Genomic DNA, 18039 nt, shown 5'->3' with positions numbered 1-18039 from the left:
TGGTGGAGGAGAGCATTGGTGTGATATTCAAATTTATCAAAACCGTTAGGTGACACTGATGATACATTCAGTATATTTATCTTGGAATGAGGCTTCACTTGTAAAAGTGGATTCTTCAGCTCATGGCAAATTGACTACTGTGATTCGTTAAAGCCAGATGCAGTAACCAGTGCTGGCAGAAATGTTAGCTTGGATGAAATACCCCGCATCAAACCAAGGACATGAAGACTGTGGTGAACGATGCTCAATAAAAGACCACAAGATAAATGTCTTAATAATGTAACTTATTCCTCAATGTTCAAATGACATTTGTAAATCACTATTAATCACCCCCTGATGTCGGGAAAAATCTACTCTCACTTGGTGGCATCCATTATTTCATTCAAGTTCAAACGATAACACCCTAAAACTAGGGCATCTTTTGATAAATCTGTCTGGTTATACCTTGATTTTTGTTCTTTGAAATGTGTTGCCCATCAATTCTGCATTATGTGTTTTGTTTAATAAGACTTGTAATTACCCCTGTCACTAAACTGCTTCTAATTACTAACTACATGCAAAAACAATTAGGGACATACTGGATAATTTTCTAGCTCAGAGTAGCAATGGGATAAAACTTAAAATTTCGTTTGTTGTAAATAAATTAATGAACCTGGCCTTAGGGGACTTGTTTCACTATGACACATAATATGGCCAAGGCACTGAATCAAATCTAACAGTAAAAGTAATGCTTTCGGCTTTATAGATGTTGCCATGGCAACTGTTGTCATAGGAGAGAATATTAGATTTTCTCTTTCTTTCTGTGTGGTACAGGAGAAATGTAGCTGACAGACTGAACGTAAAAGTTGTTAGACTCACCGGCACTTGGGTGAAGGGAAACTTGGACAGTTCCCCTCCCTTGATGGGCGTCTGTATCGCAGTGAGCAGTGGATCAATGGTTTGGGTCATCTCCTGAGCAAAAAAAAAACCGGATATGATCAAAAATTACAAAGGATTCAGAGATGGGTCTTCTTTCAATATGTCACTGCTTGGATTCTAACAGCAGCAGGCCTGAACCTTGTCTTTATCAAAGTCGCCGGTGTGTAGGGGGGTTTTTCACCGCTTAATTTTGATACAAAGAGAGCTGGATGTAGGTTTTGCTGTTCAGTGGGTAAGCTGAACGTTCATCCTACCTACAGAGTTACAGCAACCGACAGAGCAGCATGACTTACAGCAGTTGTTAAATGTGACATGTGCTTTTATTGTGAGTTAGATTAGCAGCACGCAGTAAATAATGCGTTTTGTTCACACAGAACTGTACCCTATATCAGAGTCCACGTCTCCTTTGTACAGCGCAATAATTGCATCAGTGGCTAATATAAACAGGCCCGTTGAGGTTGCTAAACGCTTGAGATGGGCAGTAAGGATTTGAGATATCGCTTTCAATTGTTGTGAGGAGAAGAAGGACGGCCGTTTGTATTATGTGAGACAAATGGTATTGTTAAGTGTGGTAAGACGTGAAATTTTACCAGGTTTCCCCCCGAGTCAATTTATCTGAGCTTCCTTTTATAACACAGTAAACAAAAGAAATCATATTAAGTACTGCGGTGTAAAAACCTTAGTAATTCCTAAAGCATGTCCTCACTTGTGTTTTTTAACTTTGGCACAAAACACAAGGAACTCTTGGTCAAACCTAACACAGACTGAGTGATCGTCCTTGCATGAACATCAAAACAGACATATCCTCAAATGCACTGTGATCCAACAGTCTGCTGTTTAGTTAGATCCGACCATGACCTGTCTGTTCAGAGAGGATAAGGTAATGGACAGAGTTCAACGATCAAGTCGACTGACTTTCCAGAGCTTTGCAGAAGTCAGCCGTCATACCACATCAGCTGTCAAACCCCATCAAATGAATGTTTGCACACAGATGATTAAGGTAATCAAAATCGGTACATGCTTTGTTTGCAGATGTATCTGACTGAGATTTTAATAAAACTGTTGTATGGACATGTTAATCAGAATAAAAAATATCAAATAAATATATATATATATATATATATATTTTATATATATTTGTGTGTGTGTGTGTGTGTGTTTTATATGTGACACTTTTCCCCCTTTCTGTACAAATATGTTACACCTCAAGTACACATATTGTCTGTATAGGATAGAGTGTAGGCAGTCTTCTATCTTTTATCTTTCTGTATAATATAACTAATTTAAAAGCATCAAACTTCAGAATTACTTGATTTATAAATTTCAAGATAACATCATATTTTAAATCTTCTTGACAGACACTCTTCTTTTCACGGGAAGTGCATACGTATGGATTAACTGATATATGTACTACGCTAAAATAACATCTCCGTCAGTTCCACTTTTGGAAATAAAAATCTGTGAATTGTACCCAACATTTTATTTTACGCCCTTGTGAGTTTATGAATATGAATTGCATGTTAGAAATTTGAGTTTTGCCTTCAGTAGTATAATAAATATTTATGTTGGTTATAGTATACACTTCTAAATGATGAACGAATTTTAAAAATCGGGAACCAGAGAACAAACAGCTGCAAAGTAACAGGGAGTTGAGGAAAGTGGAGTCTCTATTACATATTCATTGTGCACTGCCACTTCAATGCCATATTACGTACACAAAATGCCATAAAGCAGGCAATTATAAAACCAAATTGCAAAACATACGGTAATCTCTAATATTTAATGGAAGCATTTTATATTTCAGAATGCAGATGGCAGTGTCTGCTTCTGTCTTTGCAATTGACCTACCAAACAAAGTGTTGGGGGTTATGTACACATTTGTGATCAAGTAGTGATACACTGCATTGCATCATAACTGGTATTGTAGTAGGGAAAAACTTCAGAATTAATAACTCTTTGAGTGCTGTAATTTTTCCCACCTAAATTTCACTGCAACATTTTATCAATCTTTATAAATTTTCCTGTAATTGTTTTGATAAGTTTGGACCAAAAGGATATAACTTTTCATTTCCTACAGTTTTTTATTAAAATTTTGTGAAATTGCTTGGATCTACAAAAAATTGTCTGCATTGTATTTTAGGCGACAAAAAATGGCTGGTGTTCAAAGGAGTTACAGGTAGCACCATTACCGCTGGGCAATCATTGTTAATGTCTACAGTTTTAGTATTCAATATGCTTTATTCTTAAAATCAAGTGATCCCTCTTAATATTTTGAAATCCTTTTATTTGTTGAAAGTGCGCACAACCATGCTGGTCCCTATTGAAAATGAAATCTATGAATTCTGTAAGGTTTTTATTTTTTCATATAAAATTTCGTGTATACCTGATATTGAACAGGTGCCAACAATTGGCAAATTTTTGGTACAACATGAGCCGCTTGTCTTGTGAAATGTTTTCTCTACCTTTCTTACATCAGTAAAATTAATAAATTTCAATTTCTTTACTTTTGATAGCTAAATTTCTTTCCCCTGCACATATTAATTTTTGCAAACCTGCACGAGTCCTTTCTCTTCTGGTAAGAAACCCATTCTGAAAGGTCAGAGGTGAAGTCAATGGTAGATTTGTTTTAGAGTACGCGCATTGTTTTGGGCATCCTCCGTAAAGAGAGAGTGGGCATCCAACAGATTGATAGAGCTTATGGGGTATTCAGTGGGAATAGCTGGCTGAGTGAGGATCTGGGAGTACATGTCAATGCCTGGAGGGTACTGCAGCACGCATTGAATGCGTGCAGGCATGCCTATCAGAGGAATTGTCATGGAACACTCCACATTATCTGTGAGCGTATATAACACCCTACATGGTTTTTTCATCCCTTGGTGAAACATACCTATCATGTATGCTGTAGGGACAAAATTATCATCTCTTTTTTCCTATCTGCAAGTGACGACTATATGACAGACAGTTGACACTCTTGATCATGATGAAATAGAAAACTTGACAAGTTCAAAACAAAAAGGTTTTAATTCTTCAAAGTCCCACATATTTTACGTCTAGTATACTGCAAACATGAAAAAGTTATTTGTGACAATATAATAAACAAATAAACAAGTAAATAAATATATTTTTACACATATATACTTTCCCTAACAACCATTTTGAACTAGGTCTTATTTCAGTATGATCAGCTGCATGGCACACGGCTGACAGTGAAGCCCAGGAAACATACCTACAGCCCTGCTTTGCAGCAGCAATGCAGTAATCAATGGTGTAATTGCTGATTTCTACCAGAAACTACATGGACATGATCCAATCAGCTGCTTCATGCCCTGACAAAATGTAGAGCTTTGGTGAACAGTACCGTCAGGATGTACTCGTTTTCAAATCATGCATATTTGAACTCACTGAGGGTTTTCAGAAGGTATTATTATCTTGATAGATGAAAAAAGCAAACTCGTTTCTTGGATCAACATCTGTTGGTCAGCATACATTAATGATAACCATGGGGTAATGCACTATGTGCACAGAACTTTGACTTTCCCTCGTACTACACGAACCAAGCCCATTTACAAAATTGTCATACAAATTGGAGCAAGGATAAGACTGGCCTGAAGGCAGAGCTTGCACCAGTTACAAAAACACTATACAGAAGAGAAAATGATGGTGCAAGAACCTTCTGATGGATGGCGTAGTATTCTAATATTACAAAGTAAGTCAAACTAGCTGTTTACACTCTTCAATCATAGCTGGGGTGACATCTCATGGAATATTTGCAACTGCAGAGAATAGGTAGAAACGCAGGTGTTTTTTTCTTTATCTTTTGTGTTTCTGATAATCTAAACAGACAGGATAGAAATCAGGCTTTGATGGGAGGAGATTCCTAAAATATTGTAATACAGCATTTCTCCAATTTTGTTGGATTTTAATCACGATAATCCTTCATTTATACAAACTTGGCATTGCAGATTTATAGTATATTTATATGTTACTGTCATATGGAACTTTCACCAGCAAATGACTTTCACAACAGGAAATAAGAACTGTTTATAAATGAAAGACTCGGTTTTCAAAGTGACATGTTTGTGGCATCTTTGAGCACTGATGTCATACTTTTGTATTTGATGTTTGGTTGAGAACATTAATGATTTTATTTATTTCAGTTTGGCATGCATGCCGGAAGACACTGAGGGCGCTGTTCTATCAGCATTTAGAAGTACACATGAGAATTCATACAACACTAAAATTGATAAAAATAATTACTATCAAACTGTCATCCAAATTATATGATCAGCGGAACTGATCAGCGAAAGAACACCCATCCCCTCATGCCTGCACAATGATTTTTCATCAATGCAATTCAGGAGACTCAAGTTGTTGCAACATTCCACTCACTGCTGCTTCAACATTTCAACCCTTTCACCACCATGGTTTTGCCCAAACCCACTGTTATCGATGGTTAGTGTGGACCTGCTTACAGGGAATCGGGGGTGAACAGGTTAAGTTCGCTCAAAAAGTAAAACAGATTGGCATATTTGTTAGTACACACTATGATCAGCTTGTGCTCACACTGTAGATTTCTTTTGCATTTTTAAGAGAACGAGTCTATATCAATCAAGTTAGGCAGGTCTGAGTTCCCAAGACCGCCAGTGGGCACAAAGTTCTGTGACTTTGCTTTCAGCAGATGATCTACCGGTATATACATGTATGCATACCAATATATCTGCAGCATTGGGTGTAAAATTCCGTCAGTCATCATTGACACTAACCAAAAAAGTAGGTTTAAAATCAAGCATCTACTGACCTAGTTACAGTATGAATAATACGAGTTCCCAGACGGTACAAGAAACATGCAAATTCAAATAAATGGCCTACCGTCGATGTTTCTTACAATATCGTTTACAAAACTGCAAAATATATGATTGTTGTACTTTGAGGGTTTAATCATCTGGCTGTAAAATATGACTGGAGGAATTTTCAATATGCCTAAGGTGCTGGTCGTTACATCTCCATTCATCATTGTCACACACACTTTGAAATCTGCCTTGTTTAATTATTCTACAGTACAAAATATGAACTAATTCAAGCGCTGGCTAGACGTTCCAACACACCGTACCAAAATAACGATGGTAATTAGTTTCCGTATTCATGAGATACATACTAACAGTTGGCTATCAGATGCTCATAATACGTTGAACTGAGATTATATATTACATTCTGTAATTACGGTTCGATGAATGGCTCTCTTCTAACCTTTGGAAATATAAGAACTGAGTATATCTGGGAGACATGCTGTAATGTGGAAACAGGAATGGGACTCGTTATCGCAAAAGAGGTGACCTGCATTATTCTGTCGGTTTTAACAGATCTGAAACTTAAAACAAAATGGCTACCTGTATTAAAGTCGGTCATATTGGATTTTATGCAAAAAACAACATTCACTGATGTGCTGACTTGAAATAAATCACCTGACAGGTACTTCTGAATCTAAATTCAAAAAGTTCGAACAAGAGGCTTTCATTTTATTACATAAAATATACACACAAACAGGTCTCAGGTTAGAGCATTTATCCTCATGCTGCCATGGACGAAATCCATTTGCCTGTCTCTGTGAAAGTAAACACGAACTAGTTGCTGTCTGGGAATATCTGATCACGCATGAAGAAGTCATCTTGGTCACTGAGGAGAGATCTGCTATACAATTTTTATTATTCTGGCTTTGAGAGAGATTAGCAGAAATGACGACAACAACACGTGGGGACTACTAAGTAACTCTCAGAGCTTTGCATTTTCCTCTCAGCAACTGCAAGTTCAAAGTCAACTTCAATGACGTATGCAAAGCTTGACACACAAAATTTTCAGCGGAAAACAAGCTTGAAGTTACTTTTAATAATTGCTGATCACACAAGTGTATTATATGATTCACTACCGTACAAAGTAACGCTGATACACTTTGCTCTCATTTTTTTTCTACAACTCTTATCTTTTTCAGAAAGATAAACTTTATTGATCAATTTCTAAGATGAAATTTCAATTATGCATACAGACTGCTGGGGGCAAAGTGGCAAGCTTTGTCACAATTGGTGTATTTGACAGACTGGAAGATGGCAATTTTTTTCCACTCTGGCTAATTATCATATATCTATCAAATTTGATCTTTCACACACTGTCTATAGTTTACCATATATCTATCAAATTTGATCTTTCACACACTGTCTATGGTTTACCTATCTTTCTTTTGCTTGCAGAAGCAGTATAAATCATGTTATTTATTTTGTCACATGTGATAAAATACAACAAATTACAACAATGTTTGTTGTCTTATTGAGAAGTGTCACTGCTTGTTACGATGTCGTCTACTGAACAATTCTGAATACTTTCCACTGTGTTTAACTAGAACAGCTTTCCAATACCATGATCCTCAATATCAGTTTGTGCACGGACTCTGGACAAAAACGAGCTAAAAATGACTGATATTATAAAAACTCCCCGCATACCACTAACGGGTTATTTTTATGAAAACTGACACCGCACACAGTCTCTACCCTAATTGAAATGAATGACTGGACCCTGCTGCGTATATTTCAAAATTACTCACTGACATAAACATGACAAGTTTTATCGAGAAATTAATGCACATATTCTTTTTTTTCCTCTCTTATTTCTCTTATTTTTTTTTCTCTTCATTTCTTCCTCACTTATCATGATTACTTTGAAGAACAATGAAACATATCAAATACCCCACGGCATTTGTTAAGGACAGCATTTCATCCATGAACAAGGTGATCTACCATAGACCTGCATGCTAGCAAACTTCCCACAATGCAATGACGCTAATATCTTTAGGTAGTACACTGAAATTTTATACTTTTTGCTCATACTTTTCTGAGCAAAACTTTACCACCATTCTCGTTCATAATTGAGAATGAATATTACTGTACAAATTTTGTTATCAGAGAAACAGAATCTATTGGTAAACTGTACCGATACTTAAAATTCAAAACGGCCATCAACCCTGTATTAATTCTGTGGAAATATTGAAGCTAAATTTTTCATGATTCCACAATAAGACAGTAAAAACTTCATTTGCTCAAAATGAATTCACATAAGCAGCAGACCTGGAAACTATTTTGTTAAAATTTGAGGGTCTGAATATATCTGTCCCAAAGGCACACTCTCCTTCAATAAAGAAATGCAAACAAGTGTGACAGTGCACACGTTTTCGGTTGACATTTTTACAGTTGTTTTGGGTGTGTATCAATTATCTTTCAGAAAAGTGACACCCTACTTTCATTCATTCATAATTATAAAAAAATATTGAAATTAAACAAGGGCAGTATGTTTATTGACTTGATGAAACTGAAGCAGGATGTGATGCCCTGAAAATGCAGAAATTTATCACCAATGGTGCACGCTATAACTCAAACCAATAAAATCATTTCTCTTAAATATTTGATTCTGGCACTTGAAAAAAGACAAGAGCTGTAGCTTTTGATGACCAAATTTTCAATAACTTCTTCTCCCTTAGAGTACATTGAAACACAAAGAATTAGCCTTGCAAACATGATGCATGGTGTACGATATACAGTGTTATTGTTGACAAACCAATTCCAGTCTCAACTAAAATTCAGTTGGACATCAGACATTTCACATATTCAGGCAGTATTTGAGAGGCAAGCTACATATGCTGAGTGTTATGACATGATTCTCAGTTCAGAACAGGAAACCATTTTACACAACTGGAAACAAGAGTTACATCTCCAAGTGCTGACTAAAAACTGTATTGACAGCATTTGCACAACGCATGTTAAATTGTAAACCTTTAACTGGAGTAATAGTTTGTAATTCTATAAAGTGTGCATGTTAATTGTCCAATTCTAATTCCTAATGAGAGCATTGCGAGTGAGATAGTTCCTTGAACTTAGTCCATGGTTCTAAAGTGTTCCCATCATTGTTCATTTTGAAATCTCATTCTGTGTGGTGACATTAATAATTTGAATGATATAGAGGCTATGTCACATTATTAAACTGGGCTTTTGGCCTGACACAATTGCAATGCTTCATGAAGTGAAGGAATCAGCTAGCTTTCCAATAGTAATTAGCATCAATTGTTAAATACCAACTTCTCTAGGGAATTTCTTTACCAGAACATCTGCAGTCCACCATAAATATATCTATATCCCTGTTTTTGAGATGAGCCTTGCATTTTCAATTCACATAAATATTTACATTTTTATAGTTTTTGACAATTTAAAAAAAAAATAATTGTCAACGTTTTTGTATCCAATTCAACATTTATACAGTTAGGCGCTTTAAATAAAATTCTTTGTTTGCCATCCACATGCTAGTAGGTTTTCAGAGAAAATTAAGAAAACAAACACAATGTTCACACTATTGAAAAAAAAATATTATTTTTCCAAAAGAAACCAAATAAAAATTGAGCTTATGTTAATACACTTCTGTTTTTTTGTCTGTGTTTGTTTCATTCCCTGGCTGGCTGGCAGGTTTTTCAAATATCCATGGACTGCAAACAAAGAATTTTTTTTTAAATGACCTTAGTAGAAATCACACAGAAGTTGGAAAATAGAATTCTGAAAAAATGTTACCCAGAATTACACTGTCAAATGGTCAAAAATTGTGCATTATGTCGTATTCAGCCATATTGAGGTCAATAGTCCTAAAGACATTTAAGTATAAATGATAATTACTTATAGTTTCATGCTGTAAGGGAGTTGGCCTACAGGCGATACCACAATCTTTCTGTTCGTCTTTGCATTACAAAAAAAATACATTTGCAATCAGCCAACAGGCTTGCAGAAGGCAACTGGAATATTGGTTTCCATAATTAAAAAAAGCTGCAAAAAACCCACATTATCTTTGGAAATCTTCTGAAGGTGGGTGTCATAGAAATTCCACCTGAAGCCAAAGTGTGATACTTTTGGCATCTTACTGCTACCCTTGACAACCACACTATGCTTTTCTCTGGGCTCGGGAAAGATCTTCTGAGTCTCACATCAAAGTTGTTTATAATCCCTAATGCAACGCTTCATATAAAGCCTGAGCTGGTAAAACGTGCGTGGTTTTTGTGCGTATCAATGCTCGCTAACGCATTAATGGCAAAGCCTGGGAGAAATTTACACAAATAGCATCTGTCTCTTGTTACTGAACATTTTCCATTTTCCCTCGTGTGTCTTGATATTCCCGGAGTTTTCAAGTATTCACTTCTTGTAATGAACACCCCAGCAATTTCAATGAGTCTTTGAGAAGTTTGGCCAAAACGCATTACACAGCTGTTGCAGCTAGCAGGCTTCTGCGACAACATCGGAGCACGGAACAGAGCCCACTGTTGTATCTGAGAAAGCTTGTTTTCAAATACTGCCTGTTCTAACTCAAGGGCAAATTTTTTTTCTTGTGATTTGCCGCATGTGAAAATATTGCAGATGTATGTAAAAAGTACTTGTGGCTAATATATGGAAAATCTGTTTCGAAAATTACCTTCAAATTTTGATTTCAGATGGTGGCACGAAAACAAAGTAAAGTTCACCCGGTGGCATATACTTCCATACTCATTCAATAAAACACAGGTGTGTTCATCTTCCGAGGCAAAACTTAGTAGTAAACATATTGAGATAAATGACTTCATGGTTTTTGAAAAAAATGATTTCTACAATTTTTTGAGGGAATTCAACAGGATGCATTTGCACTACCAAAGACATGCCAGCAACATACAATGTAAAAGTACATGTACAGTTGGTGGAAATGTCTTCAGTCAAAATCTCTATTATCAAGAAAACTCGCATGTCTTGACGTTTCAAGGTAAATGTCATGGAGAACAAGCTATGGAACTGAGATGAAATCACAACTCTGCTCTCAAGATTTTCAAAGCACTGACCTAAGATTGACCTTTCACCTACATAACATTTGTTAGAAAAACATGGATTCACCCTGTTGTTCTCTGAGCAAATTTGGATCTCAACGTCGGAAGATACATTTGAAATGGTTGCTTATGATGTAAAATTCTACTAAACCCCTTCTCTACAGCAAGCAACAATATTAGAAATTGATGTGAAAACACAGAAATTTGATAACAGGTATTTCCTAAGTACAGCTGTATTGTAACTCTTATAATAAAGTAAACATCTGGTACATGTATCCTTTACAGGTGAAACATGTTTTTTCTTGTCTTTGATTTCCACTGTCACATTTTACATACAGGACGATTTCAATTTCAGGAACCTTCAGTTTTTCCCACTTTTAGTTCAGATGTCAAAAAAAATCTGAGGGTTACCTTTGAATAATTAATTCTACACACTCAGAATATTTTATGAGAGCCTGTGCACAAATGAAATCCTTCAAAATCCTTGAGTGCATGAATCCTGCACAGAGTAGATTTCATCTATAATCATAAAGCATGAAGTCTGTGGGCGGTGATTAATATTTAAATAGACTATTACCACTTATGATTTTTCAAATGGGCCGAGGTGACAACCAGTTTTATTGTTCGTCGGTGTTAAAAGTCGGAATATCTGGGTAAATATTGTTGTATGATTTGTAAAATGTTGATGTCACATATACTGATCTGATAGCAGCACAGTTTGCGGGGCAAGTTACATTGTAAACATTTATAGAACTGTAGCTAGTTGAACATTGAAGGAAATTACACAAATACTCCGATTAAGTATAGTTAACACTGAAATTTAATGTTACTTATCTTTCAATATGAACCATGCGTGGATGAGAAAAATACAATATTCTTCAGATATTACTACCGGTACCCTTTTTGACAACTCCGATGACGCTTAAATGACAACAAAAAGTCTACAAATTTAAAACTTGTAAAATCATGTACAGTATATGGTAGTTTTCTCATTGACTGATTTAATGGCTTCTGGGGGTTCATGTCTGATAATAATGATATAGGTTGATTAAAATAAATATTCCAGACATGTGACCTACTTCTCACACAGTTATCCATATTAACCCTTGTCCTGCCAAGTTCATATTTCACAATTAGGTCAACTTTTCATAATCAGGTCAAACTGGTTACAACTAGTGAAGTACATGCCCCATACAAAAAATTGAATATTTGAAGGCCCCTGAAAACAGAGATACTGTAAACATGATTTTGCAGACTAAAGCTGCTATAACATACCAAACTAAATATGTGAAAATACGTATGGTTTTGGCTCAATACTGCTTTTGACGGACTTCGCAAATGGGGAAGTGATACTGTTTGGAAGGAAATGGCTTATCTCACAGTCAAGGTGACAAAAACCTGAGTTTGAATGGCAGCTTCCCTTCCACAGCATACAGGCATAGGCATTGACTTTTCGCAATAACCAAAACATAAAACTACCTGATATGGCTGACATTTTGTCGATAATCTCCTCAGAAATGTGGTTTCATCTAACACCATCAAAATGTAAATGCACGCCCAGCCTTATCTCACCTGAGAATCAAAGTTCCATAAATGAAAAAGAGCAAAATCAATTTTTCCCCGGCAAGTCGCCTGTGATTATAAACGTGAAGGGTGATACCTTATCGGGATTTAAACGTAGCTGGTGTTTCAATTAGAGATTTTTTTTTTCACTGTATGAAGAGAGAATAGTTAATTGGAAGGGTAGCTATGGTATCGAATTATAGAACCCCCTGGGTAGGTGAATATGGGCAATGACCCTGTAGCATAGTGGAAATGAGTTTACTTTGCCTACTGATATATGGTGACAGCATGTTTTCAATGTGTCCAAGCCATGGATTTCAGCTCAGGAACAGATTTTCAGACTAAAAAATTTTAGCAATACTTTGCAAATCTACTGTTGCGTGGATGTACTTGAAGCTTGTAGAGTGCATGAAGTTTTCATTGCCTTATTTAAGTGAAAAGTGAAAATTTAATTTTTCTGAAAGAGTTAACATAGGGGTAGCAGCGATATGAATTTCACATATGGGTACATTGGAGGGTTTTTGTTTCTCCAGTAACCAAAATTTGCATGGTGACCCCAAATTTTTAATGTGGACTTTGAGACAAAGAATGGTTTAGTTTCCTTGAGCAAAGTGTGAACAAACATTTCAATCTTTCATTTTTTTAATGCGTGTACAACACAATACATTAGTGCACATCATGTGATAGCATTGACTGTGAGATACTGGCTGCTGCAGACGTCTGATGTCTACAAGCCTGTTGAAAATTTTGGATAAAATATTTCTTTTTAAATGTCAATGACAAAACTGGGATGTCACCTTAATTGACCCTACTGATCTGTAATAGTTTTGCTTATGTAGTTGGCAAACAGAGTGGTCTAACCATAAAGCATCATAGAGGGAAATACTGTTTTGGATTTGGGTGCTACGGTCAACTTTTACTCATTGATTGATTGATTGGTTATAATTCTGATATAGGAAGATCTGCGGTGAAAATACTAGGAATCATATCAGAGACTACCACTGCTGTATGTGCTTCAGGAGGATGGTGTTTTCAGTTCTCCTGTGACGAGTCGTGCTGCGAGAGGATCAACTGTGCAACCTTGCATCCTTAATACTTATCAATGTATGGTTCACCAACTCTGGTTGTGATGGGGATTTTTATCAAGCAGTTCTGACAAAAACACTACTGATGGACTGACTTTATCTCTAAATGGAGCAATTGTTGTATGTTTTGAACACCTGTGTTCCTTCTGTACATTCCTATGCGTTACTTTTGTGCATGATGTGTGTGGGGATTTGCCATCGAAGCTGCTCCACTATATATTGTATAATAATTTTCACCACAAAATTTTTCAGAACTCAACTATTTGTCATTGCACAATAGTTCAACCTCTATAAACCAGGTCACGGGTTTGTGGATCATAACAGTCATAAAATGTGCTTTGTAAAACCAACGTTTATGGAATAAAACAATGTTCAATTTGTTCTTATTATCAAACCTTCAAGGAATTCTTACTCTAGGGATTTTGAAGTTATTGACACTTCCAAGGTATAATAAAGACAAGGAGACAAGAAAGTGTATTGGCAATATTGGCTGGCAATTACTTCTATCACATAATGTATACCGTATTTAAATGAGATCGAACACGTTTTTGGTAAATGTTACCAAAGTGACATTATGCTGGTAATACTAAAACATTAAAATATCATTCCGGATATCTTCCGCAGTAATTCCATCATCAAGGCAGATTATTTTTTTCCCCCATCCGAGGATAAGGCAAAGCAGTTAATTTGCACCGGGACCAGCAGCAACAGTCCGGCCATAACTCACTTTCTGTGAGACTGAGGTACAGTGAGTAATCGCGTCCGCCGGGACAGAAAGGTTCTAATTGGTAATTGTAATGATTGCCAAGTAAAGTGTTTGATCACTCTCTTCAAGCTGATTTGCCCAGCCAGCAAACTGACAGCAACAGTTTCCACTTCCCGATACATCTCACTGGATTTCCTGCTAAACATTTGCCTTTCAAGAGAAATCTGTTTCTACACTAGCAATTTAGACTGCCAATCCACACTTTTCTAAATTTGTTTGAACAGTGTTTCATGTTTTGGGTTTACTTCCACATTACTGCTAACCCTGTATATAATTGAAATGTGACTCTAAATTATAATATTCTTTAGAAAAAAGTTTTGGAAAGATTTGACGGATGCACTAAATGTGGAGTACAATGAGAATAATTTGAATGAACAATACAGAAGATTGAGCAGCAATGCTCTCACCATATTTCACACGATGAGTTTTACTGCTTTTGTGATTTTTTTTTACTTCAATAGAGCTGCCCAGTAAAATTTATTTTATAACCCTCATCAAATTCAATTAAGGTCAAAAACCATGTGACAAGTGTGAGCTCAGTTAAGTAGTTTGCACGTACTGCAGAGAGCATAACCCTCAATAACAAATGTAGATCTTACACAGCATATACCATGGAATGACTGTAAAGGACAAAGATTATCAGGAAAGATACTAGGATTGCAAAGAAAAAGATTATTCAGCTATAACTGTAACTAATAGTCATTTTAATATATGACCAGTTCTCTGATATATATACTCAACATTCTACAAACCTCTGACCTGAATTCCCTTCTCCCTCATACGTGACTGAGCACGTTACAACCTGGTCATTTTTCTGACAGCTTTGTTAGTTTTTTTTTCTTGATTGAGAGGGACTGGCTTCTCCGAGGAACAACATGGCGGAAGTCACTGAACTTATCTCTATCTGATAACTGCCCTCAACAGACTGACAGATAAAGCCAATAGACACACACATGTTTAAAACAAACCCACACAAAATACAACACAGAGAACACACTCCCCCGCAGTATGATAGATATGATGGTTTTGTGCCTGAGTGGGTTGGACAACAATAATGACTGTTTGATTATCTGACAAAAGCCACAATGCCAGCTGCACTGTTTCCATTAATGCTACAGACAGACTGTCCTTGACATCAGCTGAAAAATTTGTTGTGACACTACAGTCTAGTCACATTGACACACGGTTCAATCTATCCCTTACTTTACGGTGCCATGTGAAATCTACATGTCTGTCTCTGCTCTAGATTCCTGAATTTCCAATATTTACTCTGTGTACGAACACAATCACCAGGTATTGCTCTCTGATGATTTTTACACTTTTTTAAACAAGCCATTATGAATATGATAGATAAAATACCAATCATGCCATCCCTCCATCCAACACTGGATATGCCCTAATTACCGAAAACAATGACCTTCTATTATTAACCCTTTGAGAGCTAAAGTCAACTGTTGTCGCCTGTAAATTATAGCGTAATCAACTTTTTAGGGATGTTTGTCAAAATTTTGACAAAAAGCTGTTGCCAATGAAAGGTGATGTCCATTTGATCCAAAATTATCAAAAGAGTCGCACAAAAATTCATAAAAATTGGTAAAATGTTGAATTAAAATTTTGGAGGGAAAAAATTACAGCACTCAAAGGGTTAAGGAAAAGTGTATGAGATGAAGATATCACTCTTTGCCACATCTAGCCAATTTTGTATTTATTTAAAGATTCGAGCTGCTGTTGTGAAGTCAAATTTGTTATGCTTTGTTTTTATGAAAACGTTTTTTTTTTGGCTAAAAAATGATAAATATTATTTTGGAATAAAGCACTAGACTCACAGCTGTAACAAGCTGCTATACGTTTGTTAACAGGATTAATAAAGAAGAATGAGAAAGGTTTATCTTTCATGTTATTCCATCAGACTGCAAGGACTCAAATGATGTGATAATTGACAATTTGGTCTGTTCCAGCAGGAAGCCATCAGTGCATATGACACTACCAATGGATAATCCGGGGAAAATTAAACTGGGGTGAAAAAAGAAGCCATGGTGGTTTTTAAGCCCTTGAAATTCCAATCATTCTGAATCAAGGAAAATGGAAACCTGAATGAAAATCAAGTGGATAAAAGCTAACTTTTCAGATCTTTTTGTGGGGTGCGGTTTCCAGAAGCTCACATTTCCATTAATCTGTAAGTAAGCAATTTGTGATTGCTGTTGCCTGGGGGACATAGGCACAGATTTTGAGAACTTCAAAAACACAACAGCAAACATGAAATTTTGCACAAATAAAGTTTTTCCCCCATGACTTGTAACATGCATTCTAACAAAATACCATTTGTACCTATATGTCCACTGCCCCCCATTTTAATCTTTGTGTGTGTATGTGTGTATATGTGCATGTGTATTCATGTGTCTATGAGTGCGATATTTACATGTTGCATCCAATACGGGGAAACTAATGATTAAACAACTTACCACAGAATAAATCATTGAATTATGCGAGTGCAGATTCAAAATCTATAAAACTCAGGTGACATCAAGCTGGTGACGACTACCGGTGCTGACGTATTCCCTATTTCTGCCATAGTATTTTGCCTCACACAGGCAATAAAAGTACAATTTAGTGAATTAATACGGATGCTTAGAAGTTCCATCGATTCCTAATTGGATATCATGGGTATTACAAAATACCCATAATTGTACATGATTTGGTGCATCCCGACATCCAAACAAGTTTTGCAGATAAAACTGACCAGACTGTCTGAAAATTGCTCGGTTGTTAGGGAGTTTAGTGAGGGGTTGATTTTAATGCCTTATTTCCATGGCAACAATCAATCAGCTGGAAGTTTTTAAAACTGGGTAGAGGCCTCCCTCATTTGCTGGTAAACTCTTCTGACATTCAGAGTTTAAACTTTCTAAAAACAGATCCAGACAGCCATGCATATGCGTGACACGAAATGATGCGTTTCGGGATGTCACTCTACCGAGGAATTCAATTTTTCAAGGCAGCAACATTTATTTCATACTGACCCGTGAATAATACTAGGCTCAAACCACAAGTGAGATGGGAACAATAATCAGTTATTAACAACTAGGCCTTTCTCCCCTGTGAAGCATTTTTTTTTCTAATTTCACGGCTTCCCGCACAGGAGTGCTCGGCAAATTCACATATCACATCAACTCCATTGGCAGCCTTGGGAGGTCTGACTACATCAACAGTACTACAATTACCTACAAATGCGCTTGATTTGTACCAAATGATGTTTTTTAATCCAATGCCTTCTATTTAATGGAACGTGTATGATAATTTTGACCTTGAAAGTATCATCACTTAATATTTAAGAAAAGAACCATAAATTTTGCCCTTTTCTAAAAGCTGGGTAATGGTGAACTGAGTTGTTTATTCTCTGTCAAGAAACAGTTTGCTGAGTTCACTTATCATGGTATTTCATAAAACTTACAGTTCTTCATATTGCTACAAACAAGGGTGATTTGTTTCTTTATTTCTATTTAATTTCTGCATAGCTGTCTCTAATACCTGAAAAAATTGCTTGCTACCTCCCACACACAACAAAACATCAGTTTCGTGTTCGCTCAAAATAACAAAGTGAAAATACCCAGGTTTTCAAAAATAAGTAAAAATTCCTCTTTGGATTTTGGGACAGAGAAGCTTAATCAGACTTAGTGCGACTGAAGTATGCTGGTACACATTGAATTGAATTGTGGGTAATTTGAATTACTGTGAGGTCTAGTTTGGATCACGCACCGAAAGGGAAGTTCACTTTCACTCCAAGTTTACAAATCAAATCGATACCTATCACTGGATACTGCGCCGGTATTTCAAATTCC

General features: G+C 36.2%; 1 protein-coding gene across 2 annotated transcripts in view; it reads right to left on the bottom strand.

Moving 5' to 3' along the window:
- LOC139131114 (AF4/FMR2 family member 4-like) overlaps window positions 1–18039 on the bottom strand; it is a 239244-nt gene that overhangs the window by 132172 nt on the left and 89033 nt on the right. For both annotated transcript variants that reach the window (XM_070697063.1, XM_070697064.1), the window contains exon 5: window positions 859–951. In XM_070697063.1, coding sequence (XP_070553164.1) covers window positions 859–951 — 93 coding nt within the window. The remainder of the gene's footprint in view (window positions 1–858; window positions 952–18039) is intronic.

Source organism: Ptychodera flava, chromosome 4 (assembly GCF_041260155.1).
Source record: "Ptychodera flava strain L36383 chromosome 4, AS_Pfla_20210202, whole genome shotgun sequence".
Taxonomy (NCBI): Eukaryota; Metazoa; Hemichordata; class Enteropneusta; family Ptychoderidae; genus Ptychodera; species Ptychodera flava.
This window is presented reverse-complemented; position numbering and strand designations above follow the sequence as displayed.